We start from the raw sequence: 14014 nt of genomic DNA on the forward strand, positions 1-14014 counted from the left end.
TTACACGTTTTCAAATTTTATTTAGAAAACACAAAACAACCAACAACTAAAGATTCTGAATTAATACAACATGATGATTACAATGATATAATATGATCAAATATATTTTATTCTCAAATAATCTAACATAAGATGAAAATGAATGAAGAACGAAGCAAACAAAAAAATGTCTAACATTGAATAAAACTTTCGATAACCACTGATGGAGGTAGTAAAGTTAATGAGATGAACATGGTAGAATGTTTTAGCCAGCCCGGCGGAAATTGTTTAAAACTTTATTATCATGCTTCAGGTATCATAAGATCTATAAATTTGTACAACTGTAAAGCTACAGAATGAAAGTTGATAATGAAAACACAATTTTAAATTGTCAACCACTTTTTAGTGTGAAGTTTAAAAAGTGGTTGACAATTCAAATGAAAGTTAATAATGAAAACACAATTTTAAATTGTCAACCTTTTTTTAGTGTAAAGTTTAAAAAGTGGTTGACAATTTAAATTTGTGTTTTCATTATAGAAAAGTACCACAACATCACTCACAACACAACTGTACGGTTGAAAGGTAATAAGTGGATTTCATTTTTTATTTCTCAAAATCAAAATATTTTCACATTGGAAAAAGTAGGCGAGTCTCTTGCAATGAATACATTCAATTAATTTCAATAGACAATTTAGATTCTTTATTCGGCTGAATATTGTGCATGCTGGGGTACATCGCATAGCTTTTTGAATTTCAACATAAAAATCATGTACTTTAGATCTAATAGTTTTCAAATGAGTCGGCAGGATAGGAAGCTCTCCGATTGGCTGATTAGGTTGGCGTTCGGGAATCAGCTGATAATCAGCTAATCGGGGAGCTTCTTGCCCTGCCGACTCGTCTGAAAACACCTAAAATGCCTGATGTGGCTTGGCTCTTATACATGTTTACTGTACAGTATTCATGTTTTTAACTTTATACATGTACTGACATGTCTCAAATTGACAACTTTCTACTGTAATTATTCGATGTTTTTATAAATTAAATTCAGCCCCCCAGCTGCCGCGGTAACAGCACTTTTTTATTATCAATATTATAACTTAATCAATGATCTATAATTTTATATCAACATAGAGAAAAGATAGATAATGAGATATCCCATGGTATGGGACGTTAATGCTCCAAATTTCAAGCCTATTACTGTCGACTACAGTCTTTTAATACTGTTTTGGCCGGGTGAGAGTGTAAGAACGGCACAGTATGAGAGACTACTAGCGTCACAAAAAACTACCACGGCTATCGGCTTGAGTTAACAGTGAAATATGTAACATAAACGCCGATTTTCTGTTAACTCAAGCCTATTACTGTCGACTACAGTCTATTATTACTGTTTTGGCTGGGTGAGAGTGTAAGAACGGCACAGTATGAGACTACCAGCGGCACAAAAAAACTACTAGGACTATCGGCTTGAGTTAACAGTGAAATTTGGAACATAAACACCGATTTTCTGTTAACTCAAGCCTATTACTGTCGACTAGTCTATTATTACTGTTTTGGCCGGGTGAGAGTGTAAGAACGGCACAGTATGAGAGACTACTAGCGTCACAAAAAACTACCACGGCTATCGGCTTGAGTTAACAGTGAAATATGTAACATAAACGCCGATTTTCTGTTAACTCAAGCCTATTACTGTCGACTACAGTCTATTATTACTGTTTTGGCCGGGTGAGAGTGTAAGAACGGCACAGTATGAGAGACTACTAGCGTCACAAAAAACTACCACGGCTATCGGCTTGAGTTAACAGTGAAATTTGTAACATAAACACCGATTTTCTGTTAACTCAAGCCTATTACTGTCGACTTGTCTATTATCACTGTTTTGTTGGGGTGAGAGTGTAAGAACGGCACAGTATGAGAGACTATCAGCTTCAGAAAAAAAACTACAAGTACTATCGGCTTGAGTTAACAGTGAAATTTGAAACATAAACGCCCTATACCATAGGATATCTTCTTATGCTATATTTTCTATATTTATCACCATAAATGATACAGTATCACCACAGATGATACAGTAACAACACACTATGATACAGTATCATCTCACATGATACAGTATCATCTCAAATGATACAATATCAACACACATGATACAGTATCATCTCAACTTGATACACAACACCATAATTTGATATAAAACTTCCAAACTTTGAATGACTTCTACAAACCATGGGTGCTCTTCTTATCCTATCTTTTCTCAAAGATATCACTTAATCAAAGTTTGTATGATTGACTCAATTCTGCGCGACTGGAGCAATCTGCAGAGACGCGACCAGTCCTTCGAGAGCTGTCAGCTGATTATCCTGACCTTGACTTGCACCAGCATGTAACTCGTATCGCTCGCCGATCTGCTTCAGGGCCCAGGCTGCTGCCTACAAATCAAATACCAATGCATTTAAACTTGTAAGAAAGATTATTACTAAATTATTATTAAAAACACACAAAACAAGACAAAACAAAATAACCAAGAATTACAAAACAAATAAAATACAATAAAATTGTATACAACTTTAAATTGTTCAATTGTGAATGGTGTATCATCTTAAATTGTGTATTGTTTTTGAGAGAGATACACATTATTTAATCATTCTTTAATCTACTTTAATTCATAACTTATACATTCTCAAAAAAGTTGGTTGCATCAGATAGTAATAGTAATAATAAATTTTATTTCCATTAATATACAAATAAGCAAACTAATCAATAAAATGTACACAATATTCAAAAATACAATAAATGAAATATACTACAAATATAAATAAAAATAATTTTTTCGGAAATTAACCTACTCAACTATGAGAAACCCATGTTCTAGAGCAATGGTCTCCAAACTCATGAGCTTGTGAGCTAGAATAGCATTTATAAAACTTCTAGTGAGCTACCAAGGAATATTAGACTGAAGAAAGTATCTTTTATTGCCTTTAAAGATAAATTTCTAGTGTTGAAATCTACTTATCTCATAGCAAAAAGTATAACAAAAGTTGAAATGTACATTTCAATGAGAGCAGTGGAACTCTTTTTGGTCATCAAGTATTTTCTTAATGTTTGGAGTGTACGTTGTAGCCGCCATTCTGATGCAGTTGTCCAAATGTTCATCTGTCAGTCTGTTCCTTTATCGATTTTTTATGAATTTCATACTTGAAAAAGATGCTTCACACGAGTAAGTAGAGCTGAACATAGTTTTCAACCTCAATGCAACTTGAATAATATTTTGATATTTTTCTTTGGGGACTTGAGGCCAAATATTTCCAGTTGTAGAAAGTGATCTGAGAGACAAAAATCATTTTGAAAATCCACAGATTCCATTTAAACTGAAGCCTGATCTCCACCAAAATGTTGTACAACACAAGCTGCAAAATCTTCTGCATAAAAAAGAGTTGATGAATTGTACCATATTTGATATGCTTTTGAAATCTTGAAATCGTTGATCAAACTGTTGTCTCAAGTCTGAAAGAATTGTAACGTATTTTCGGTTATTGTCGCGGTGCTGTGGAGGATTTTTCTCGTCATCGATTTTCTTCAGACTGGGAAAGTGTTTATATTCAAACTGGACGACATTCTTTATGCACGAGCATTTCTGCGAGCTACCAAAAACTTCCCCACGAGCTACCGGTAGCTCGCGATCGACTGTTTGGCGACCACTGTTCAAGAGCATCGTGATAGTGTATCGTCAAAGCACAAATTAATAATATCTATATTAGTGGCGCAAAAGTCACTGGACGGCAGGAGTTGGTTGAAATAAGAAACAATAACAGCAAGACCTTTAGTGGGGTCCATGTTAAAATGGTAGTGGAGAAAGATAGGAGAACAACGTTGCCTTGTCAATGCCTTCTATAGACGGTAGCTGATACAGTTTTATTAATGTTATATTAACTATTCATTCTCGTTTAAAATAATCAATTATATTTTATTAAGCGAAAAATTATATTTTTCAATAATTTCAAAATGAATTTTCATAATTAAGATGAAATATTTTGTTAATTAATTATTAATTCTACATTGTTAAAAGACGATCTGGCAACAGAGCAAAACGAGAAAGAGATAGCGCTATCCGCTTTGTTGAATGATAGACAAGGATAGCAATACAATTAATAATAATAAATAAATAAATGTATTTCCTTTAAAAAAAATACAAAAAAGCAATTAAAAACATAAAAAGTACTAAATATCAAAAATACAATACAATAGGTCTATAAAAAAATATGGAATTTAATCCTACTCAGCTATGGGAAACCCATGTACTAAGTGAGTAAGTGAGCTCACATATTGTTTGAGATTATGTTTTCTATAATTATGATGTCTTCCAGTTGAAATAATCCAATTCTTAGCGGCAGTTTTGAATCGTGTTGGGTTTTCTATTGACTTGATTTGTGCTGGAAGTAGATTGTGGAGTTTTGGTGCTAGGTGGTTGAAGTGTCGTTGATATATTGCCTTCCTAGCCACCACGTTCCTAATAAGAAGGTTTCTGTTTCTTGTGTTATGACTGTGGTCCCTATGTTGAAAGTTTTCCGGGTTTTTAGTGTAGTCTGCAAATTATTTCCAAGGAGTACAGCTGTCTTATGTCCATAACACTAAACTCATTGAAGAGCTGGTCTGACGGATAACAAGGTGGCCTCTGCTTCATTATTAGTTTTTGCACTTTTAAGAGGGGGTCAAGTTGCACGTAGTTTGTTCCCCCCATCCTACAATCCCATAGGTAAGCAGAGACTGAACTAAGGAATAGTAGACCACCTTTATGCACTTCTCATCAATCAATGTTCTCAGCATTTTAAACTTGTAAATGGTGATTTAACCACTTACCATTTAACCATTTAATTTAACCATTGCTAACCAAACACTGCCATTATAACGTGGAGCTCACTTTAGCAACTATTGCAAAGTGAAAAATTTTACATAATCTATAATACAGGGTAGGGCAGAACCGATTGACGAGTTTGGAAGGGTTATAAATAATCAAATCAAAATCAAATCAAAATCAATTTATTTCCATTTGATTTTGATTTGATTATTTATAACCCTTCCAATGAACCGTTCAACTTGAAAAAAAAACTCTTCAATGGGTTCAATCCAGTTTGAAATATAGTTTTTATTGTAAATTTTTCGGAAATTATATCAGTTAAATGGCGGCCATAAGCAGCAATATACTAATGTAGCGTATTTTTGAAGTTTTAAAACGCATTTTGGCACACTGCGATTGGTAAGGCCTGGATCGTTTCTCTGATTCGCTCCTTCAGTTCTTCCAAGGTGTGTGGGCGATCTTTAAATACTTTATTTTTGAGGTAGCACCATAGAAAAAGATCGCATATGCTTAAATCGGGTGAGCGTGCCGGCCACCTCAAGTCCACCCTTAGTGAGATAAGCCGCCCTAAAAACATTTGTCTCAACACATTCATTGAAATGCGCCCTGTGTGGGCTGTAGCTTCATCCTGCTGAACCATATTTCTCCCAAGTCATGTTCCTCAGCAAGGTCTTCCAGTTTGGGGCGCAGAAACGTTTGTAGCATTGTCACATAACGCTGGGAGGTGACATTGACAATGATGTTGCCATTCTCAAAGAACTATGGCCAACACGCTCACCCGATGTAAGCATATGTGATTTTTTCTATGAGATTAACTCAAGAATAAAGTTTCCAAGAATGCCCACACAACTTGGAGGAACTAAAGGAGCGAATCAGAGAAGAGCCTTACCAATCGCAGTGTGCCAAAATGCGTTTTAAAACTTCAAAATACGCTACATCGGTGTATTGCTGCTTATGGCTGCCATTTAACTGATATAATTTCCAAAAAAATTAACAATAAAAACTATATTTCAAACTAAATTGAATCCTTTAAAAATGTTTTTCTAAGTTGAACGGTTCATTTACTTATAACCCTTCCAAACTCGTCAAACGGCTCTGCATTTACTTGTACGGGATATGAAAATTATGTTTGACGCATCATCACGTCTAAACTACTGGACTGAAACTAACTTGAAATTTTGCATACAGATTCTTAATTACCCTAGGACGGTTATTGGCCAATTTTAAATTCTTCAAGACCTCAGTGGGTCCAGTTTGTAATGTGTTTAATTAAATCCTTTTGAAGCACGGGTTACTTCTTACTTCCTACCTGCCAGTATAATGAATGTATTATGTAATTATTATTTAACGAAAATCCTAAATAAATGCTGGAAATCACCCCGAAGACTTCTGCTACTGCAGACATTGACAACAGGGTTAACAGCTAGATGGAAATTCGATGAGAACTACTATCCAAGAATTATTTGCCATCCCGGGAATCGGTGTAAGGGTAAGCATTCCTGACTAGCAATTGGGAGGTACCGGGTTCGATTCCCGGGCTGGCAAATAATTTTTGGATAGTAGTTCTCATCGAATTTCCATCTAGCTGTTAACCCTGTTGTCAATGTCTGCAGTAGCAGAAGTCTTCGGGGTGTTTACAGCATTTATTTAGGATATTCGTTAAATAATAATTATATATTAATTAGCATTTGAATAAATGCATTCTCTATTTAATTCCATCTGTAGAATGTATTATGACTTGTATTACCTTGTGTGCGTCGCGACGCTTCTGTGAGCTGCACTTGGGCGAGGCGGCCATGTTTGCGGCGCAGAGCAGCAGACCGTAATGCGCGCGCATGTTGGCCGCGTTCAGCTTGAGCGCCAAACAGTAGTGCGCACGCGCCAACTCCATGTTCTCGAAACCACCCTGGCAAAAATCAAATCAATTTTCTCAAAAAATAAAACAAAAATATCAGCATTATACATTAATAATTTCAAAATTAATTTCACTTAATAATATGAAACTAATATTAAAACCTAAACATAATTTCATTTGATAATATAAATTTTCTACTTCTAGGGCCGGTTTCCGAACTCGGGATTTAGCTAAGTTCTAGGCCCGGTTGCACAAAAGCCGGTTAAGTTTAATCGTGATTACTTCCACGAAGCCAATCACAGAAGCCGTCTTACAAAAGAGGCAAGTTCAACTGAGATTTACACTGGTATTCTGAACGCTAGACCAATCTCTGTGTTCTCACACTCTAAGGGCCGGTTTCCGAGCTCGGGATTTAGCTAAGTTCTAGAATTCAAACAGCTGGAGTCAGAAAATTGGCCGCAGTCCACGTTTAAATTGAATTTCGAAGAAAATTGAACACAAAATAGAATAAAGAGAAAATAGTGTAAAGTTTCAGCTATTTTGAATAATTTAGGAATGTTTTATTTCGTCAAAGAAATACGTTTCCAATTATAGAAGTGAGGAAATAAAGAGGTGAAGAATGAGGAAGAGGAAGAGGAAGAGGAAGAGGAAGAGGAAGAGGAAGAGGAAGAGGAAGAGGAAGAGGAAGAAGAAGAAGAAGAAGAAGAGGAGGAGAAAGAAGCTAACCTTACCTGCGTGTACTTGATTTCAGCATAGCGCTGATGCAGCAGATGGTTGTGAGGATTGTGCAGAATCAGCTCCTCCATGCAGAATGCGGCCTTGCCGTACTCGGACTCCTGCAGGTACAGGTCACACAGCTCCTGCCAGCCTTCCTGGTCTATCATGAACCTAACACCAACAATATTAACATCACTTTCATTTCACAACATTTCTAGAATTTTAACATAAATTCATAGAATTTATAATTCATAATTTTCAACATAAATTCGAAAACTGTTTCGGATTGAGTCTGTTATTCTTAGTGCAGTTTGCGCAGTGTCCGATTAAACTAAATTTAACTTTAAGGGCCGTTTGCACAGTGTAAGTTTAAGCTAAAGCTTAAACCAAATCTGGATTTTTTTTGGCTTAAACTAAAATTCCGTTTGCACATTATCAGTTTAAACTCTGTATTGAGTTTAAACTCTGGGAAAGTTTAAACCTCCAAAGCAGGAGGTTTAAACCAAATAATTTGGATTAACTTGAAATCTGTAAAGATTTGATGGGGAAACAACACCTGCTGATGGTAAATTATTTTTTCCTACAGTTACCTTGAAAAGTGACGATTCCTGCACTGATTACAGAACGCAAAGATTCACTTTTCCGCTCTAGTGCGGGAAAAAAATTTTCTGCACTCCAGATTTGCAACATGGCAACACAAAATAGTTGGTGGGTTATATGGAGGATTAGTGCACGAAAACAAAAATTAAGTTGGTAACAATGACTGTGGTTAGATTTAGATAAGAAACATTTCAATGGCTACCCTACATTTGTGATAGAATCCCAATCTAGAAATCCAAAACAAGAATAATGTTCATCTAAATCATAATTAAATAATCATCATTTACGAATTCTCATAATTTAATAATAAATAATAGTTCTTTCCTATTGATAATTATTATTTCAACTGCAAGAAATGAGAAAAGTAGCAAATATACATATTAAATTCGAATTTGAGGTTAAATGATTACCGTTCGATATTCTATAAATAAAAAACATAACAATACTACAATAAATATTCTCTGTTGTCTATGATATTTTTATAAAATTTTTCAGGTTACTTGAGCATTTTTCTCGGTAATTTGAGCAAAAGTCTAAATTTCTGAATCGTGTTTCAGTAGTTTTTAGCTGGATGAAACAAACTTAGGTACGGGTACGATTCTTCGCGCTAGGTCGCGCGCTTGTCGGTTCAGCCATCTTGTTGTGTTCTGCCATCTTGCAGCTCGGTTCAGCCAACAAGCTGTTGGCGTGTATTTTGAATGTGAATTTTTTGTTCCATCTGTATTTTTCTAATTCTTGAATAAATAAAAATGAGATCTTTTGCTGAGAATTTTCAACTGGATTATTAATTTTTAAATGAATTGAGGTTGTTATTAATAACAGCATCACACACACACAAACATTTGATGGATTTCAGCCATCATTATACCCATAATTACCGACTTTTCATATTCAATGGTAACTGTAGGAAAAATTTAATGTGTAATACATGCGCAAAGTTCCTCTGCTGCACTCAAGAAGCCATTCCGCCCTCGCCTACGGGTCGGGCGTAAACGTTTCTTTCGGTGCAGCAAACTGTCACTTTGCGCACTAGTTGCACAAATAACTATTTCGACAGTTGCTTTTAATGCTTCCTTAGACGATAGTTATTAATTATTTGGGTTATAGTGAATTATTATTTGAATGTAAAAAATAATTATAATGGAGGAATTTATGGACGTTTTTAATGCGATTGATAAAGATGACTGCAAAGAAATTTTAAAACTGAGAAAAATTGGGCAAAAACGAATGATTTAAATTTCTGGGATGATAGAGAATTTTCTCAACGGTTTTCTTGAATAAAGCAACTGCCAATCCAGTATCTGATTAAATAAATCACTTGATAGGAAATAAGACAATTTTTGACAGTGGTCATTGATTAATATGTTTTTAATAAAACATAACTGAGATATTTTGCTTTCGAGAGATTTCTAATAACCAAGGAAGCCCGTAGTAGATTTAAGTAACAAAATCGCTTTTTTAAAAACATTCTAAAATATATTTTTTGGAGCCTACTAAAGATAAGTTTGTATCTAATAGTAATATAGCATTTCGTCATTTTTGATCGCTTTTCACTTTTATTACCGTACAGCTCTGTGGATTTTGAACTAGGAAATAGTAGCTACATAACCTCAATTTACTGATCGTTTGTAAACAAATAACAAATTTCATGTAAAAATCAGCCTTCCTGATATTATAAACGGTGGCATTCTATTACCAACTTAACGCTAAACTAGTTAACTTAAACTAGATTAGTAAATGCACTAAGAAAACCGATTCAAGTTTAAACTTTCAGATTAACTTAATCGAGTTTAGCAATCTATACTGTGCAAACGGCCCTAAATTGGATTAAATCCATATTAAGTCACGTTCCTTAATTATTTATTCATTTATTTAGATACAAAGACAAATCATTAAAATGATTGGGCAAGGACCAACAGCCACAGCCCAAAACTGTTTCTTCCCCAAATTTTGATTAATTGACCGAACGCAGTAAGGTCTATGCTTTAACTCGGATTTTCTTTCGTCTGTCTGTATGTACGTAAGTAACGCATTTATATGTATATATAAATGTATGTATAAACGGCCAAACGCGTTTATAAAATTCTATGAGATTTGGCAGGAATATTCCTTTTTTAACTGCGCGTCGATGTGTACACAAGGTTTTTTCGAAATTTTGCATTTTATAGGATAATACGGAAGGGAAAGGAATTTCCTCCATATTCCGATATCACTATATATATTATCATCTACTCTGAAGTGGGATAATCAGCTATAGAATTATTCATAGTCAATCAGCTGACAAGTGATTACACAGACGTATATATAATCTACTCTGAAGATAGGATTATGGCCGGGGACACACATAACTGCACCGAGCCCGCGCCGACGTACGGCCGAGTGTCGGACGTACTACGGCGAGTGAGAAAACAAAGGCTTTCAAACGTGTAGAGACACATACTACCGCACCGCGCCAGCACCGTCGCCGTGTTTGTTGCCCGAGCCGTGCCCGCGCATTCACCGACTAGTTCAGTTTACTTTTTGACGGTGACGGTGCGGCCTCGTTCAACATAGAGAGTGAAAAACTTGTTGAAGAGATACGGAATTTTCCAGTTTTGTACGATCAAAGTGATGAGAAATATGGTTGAACGGAAAAATAAGTAAAAGTAGAACCAAATAAGTTTAGCCAAATGTATAATATACATAATAAACAAGTATAAAAGAAGGAACCCGTGACTGTGTCTTAAATTTTAAATTAATTACGTTTAGATGCAGAAGACAGCAGATAGCAATTTTGTTGCTGACATACAGAGAGCGGCGAAATGATCTGACGGTTTTAAAGAGTAAATAACTCAATAGTTTTAAGAGATACAAAGGGTTTTATTGCATATTACAGATTGCTATTTATGAACATTTATAAAAATAAGCAACGAAATGTTTATGTTATCTGTTTAAGATTTGAAGATGACATCTTTCAAATGATGACCATCTTGGGCCATGCATTCTTCCAATCTTGCACATTGGAACAGTGCACATCATTGCACATCTCATTGTCAAACACTTTCCCTAACACTGCAGGAGAAAGGTTGGCTATTTCTTGACGTATGGCTTCCTTCAGGTCATCCAATGTGCGGGGTTTTGTTTTGTGTACATTCTTGATTTCAGCAGTCCCCACAAGAAAGTCACAAATGCTGAGATCCGGGAGCGAGCTGGCCACGCAATGTCCCCGAAACGCGAGATGACTCGGCCATGAAACTTGCTTCTTGAGAGGTTCATTACCTCATCAGCTGTGTGGGCAGTTGCTCCATCCTGCTGGAACCAAATTCTGCTGTGGTTCGACCGTTTTCTTCAAAAAAGTATGGGCCTATAACACAATGTTTTGTAGGGGACGTTCATGCAGTTCTTCTGGATTTTTGCCGACCAATAGCGGAAATTCTGTTTATTCACATATCCATCCAAATGAAAATGCGCTTCGTCGCTCATAATGAAGATTTTGTCATCTGTAAGCGAATCAATCATTTGCTCTGAAAATGCGTTGCGCTTTGCATAATCAGTGGGCTTCAACTGTTGCACGATAGCAATTTTGTACGGATGAAAGTGCAGGTCGTACCGTAATATTCTTCTTAGCGAACGGTCAGACATGCGCAGAGCAGCAGCTTGTTTGCGTGCAGGCCGCTGAGGACTGGCTTCCACAGCTTCCCTCACTCTCTCGACGTTCTCTGGCGTCCGGGCTGACCTTGGACGGCCCGTTGATTTCCGTTTTAACGCTGAACCGGTAGCTCAAAAGTTATCCACCCACAGCAAAATGGTGTTTCGAGTTGGAACTTTCCCTCTCGGACCCACATTAAAACGTCTGCGGAACTGCCGCTGAACAGCAACAACACTATCGCCACTTTTAAAATATGCTTCCACAACGAACGCGCGGTGCTCAGCCGACCACTGCTCCATGGCTACTAAAATGTCCGCACGTAGGATCTGAAACACCGCTATCCCCACCAACCCCCACCACTCACTCGCTCGACAGCGCAGCAGCGAAAACCGTCAGATCATTTTACCGCTCTCTGTATATTTCCGATAAATGACTGATTGTAGTATTGTTATGCACCGAAATATAGTAATTAGTCTAAAATTGAAAAAAAAATTGAAGTCAGCACCGTTTCTGAATCATATTCAACTCTCACTCCAGAAACTCAAAACAAATAAATCAAGTGAATGATCATCAAAGAAGTATTGTTTCTTATTCTCATCGATATTGCTGTGGGAGCTTCTCCTAGTCAATATTTTATTTTATTCAGTATTGGGATACATAGTGAGGAACTAATAGTAAGTAGGATTTAGATTTAAGTAGTATTCTTTTTAAATAAGGTGATTTATAGGTAGAAAATTAGTACCTCGGTTTAGTATCATTGTACTAGGTTTCCTAAGGTAATATATATCGTTTTAGATTTTTTGTATTATCTTTTGTAGCATAAATTTGATGATAACCTCGACACATATATTATATAGTGAGGTATCGTTTGTAAACCTTGAAATTGTATATTATTGAAAATGTATGAAAAAATAATATGTAATGTTCCTGAATTTATGAATAAACTCCTCTGGATGTGTCGTCCAACATCCAGAGAAATTATTATAATTATTTTATACTGTCATCTCAATTTAAATCGGATGTGACAAGCTTGTAATAGTGTTATATTTTCAACAACACATTCAGAAATCAGACCACACAGAACTGAGACAGTAGCATTACAGAACTGAGACAGTAGAACTACAGAACTGAGACACTGCTGCCGCTCGGCTGTCGCACGAAGTAGGTGTGTTCTCCTATCACCATCACCGTGTTGTGAGCTTAGATCGGCCGTACGTCGGCGCGGGCTCGGTGCGGTCACATGTGTCCCGGCCTTTAATCAGACTATAGAATTATTTATAATCAATCAGCTGACCAGTGGATTATTCATTGCATGCATTACACAAATGTCTGGAGTAGCCGGTAACACCAGATACTTGTGGATGAGAAAATTGCGTGAGATCTACTGTTCACAAAACTACTAGTATAATGTGGTTCATTTTGAGTTCAAGCCCACCAGCTGATTAAATTCTGTTTTAGCTTTGACTGTGAATACGACCCTTAGGGTCACTTTTTCCACAGTGGGTCAACTTACCGAGAATGGTTATAAGCCTACTTTAAATTATTCAAAATTTCACTAGGTCAAGTTTTCAATCAGACCTCTGCGGAGCACGTGTTGTCTGCTAGTCTATTATAATTATAGTTTTACATTATGTTTATTCATGTACAGTGATATTTTGGGACGATGTCAAACGAGGACACCGACAATTGAGGACTCTTCTAAAAGCACAGAAGCGACAGTGATGGACTGTAGAGGACTGCGACAGTCCAGGACTCCTGGTAAAGAGTCCTGGAATGTCGCCTGCGCAAGTTCAGGACTCTTCCATTTTTGCACAGCCCCGAAAGTTGCGGACTGCGACCGTCGATGACTGAAAACCAGCCCTCAAATGTCGCAGTCCTCGACTGTCGCGTCCCCGATATTTTGGTCTATAGTGATGTCCACGTAATAATGGCAATGTTTTAGCAATGGTATTGCTATCCTTGTCTATCATTCAACAAAGCGGACAGCGCTATCTCTTTCTCACTTTGCTATGTTGCCAGATCGTCTTTCATTAATGTAGAATTATTGATAATTAATTAACAAAATATTTAATCTAAATTATGAAATTAAGCGGATAGCGCTATGACAACTCGCTTTGCCCTGTTGCCAGAATGTCCTTTAACAATGTGGAAGCAATAATTAATTAACAAAATATTTCATTTTAATTCAGCTGAGCTTTAGTGTTTAAGAGTTTGTGTTTCTTGAATAGTTCCAAATTTCTTAAATAACTCAATATTATTCGTTAAAAGTGGTAATTGAGTGGAATATTTCTAATTAATTTATCAATTTAAGCCATCTAAATTCAAAATTTATAGTTTTCATGTTTATTTTGGACCAAAATTTTATAAAAATTGTACACGTGAA

General features: G+C 36.2%; 1 protein-coding gene across 1 annotated transcript in view; it reads right to left on the reverse strand.

Annotated features, from left to right (window-relative positions):
• LOC111057253 (ER membrane protein complex subunit 2-like) overlaps window positions 1-14014 on the reverse strand; it is a 28634-nt gene continuing 14620 nt past the window's right edge. Inside the window, 3 exon segments of the mRNA XM_039427061.1 lie at window positions 1-2405; window positions 6579-6737; window positions 7418-7574. Of these exon segments, the coding sequence (XP_039282995.1) occupies window positions 2268-2405; window positions 6579-6737; window positions 7418-7574 (454 nt within the window). The 3' untranslated portion in view covers window positions 1-2267.

This window comes from Nilaparvata lugens, chromosome 1 (genome assembly GCF_014356525.2).
Source record: "Nilaparvata lugens isolate BPH chromosome 1, ASM1435652v1, whole genome shotgun sequence".
Lineage (NCBI taxonomy): Eukaryota > Metazoa > Arthropoda > Insecta > Hemiptera > Delphacidae > Nilaparvata > Nilaparvata lugens.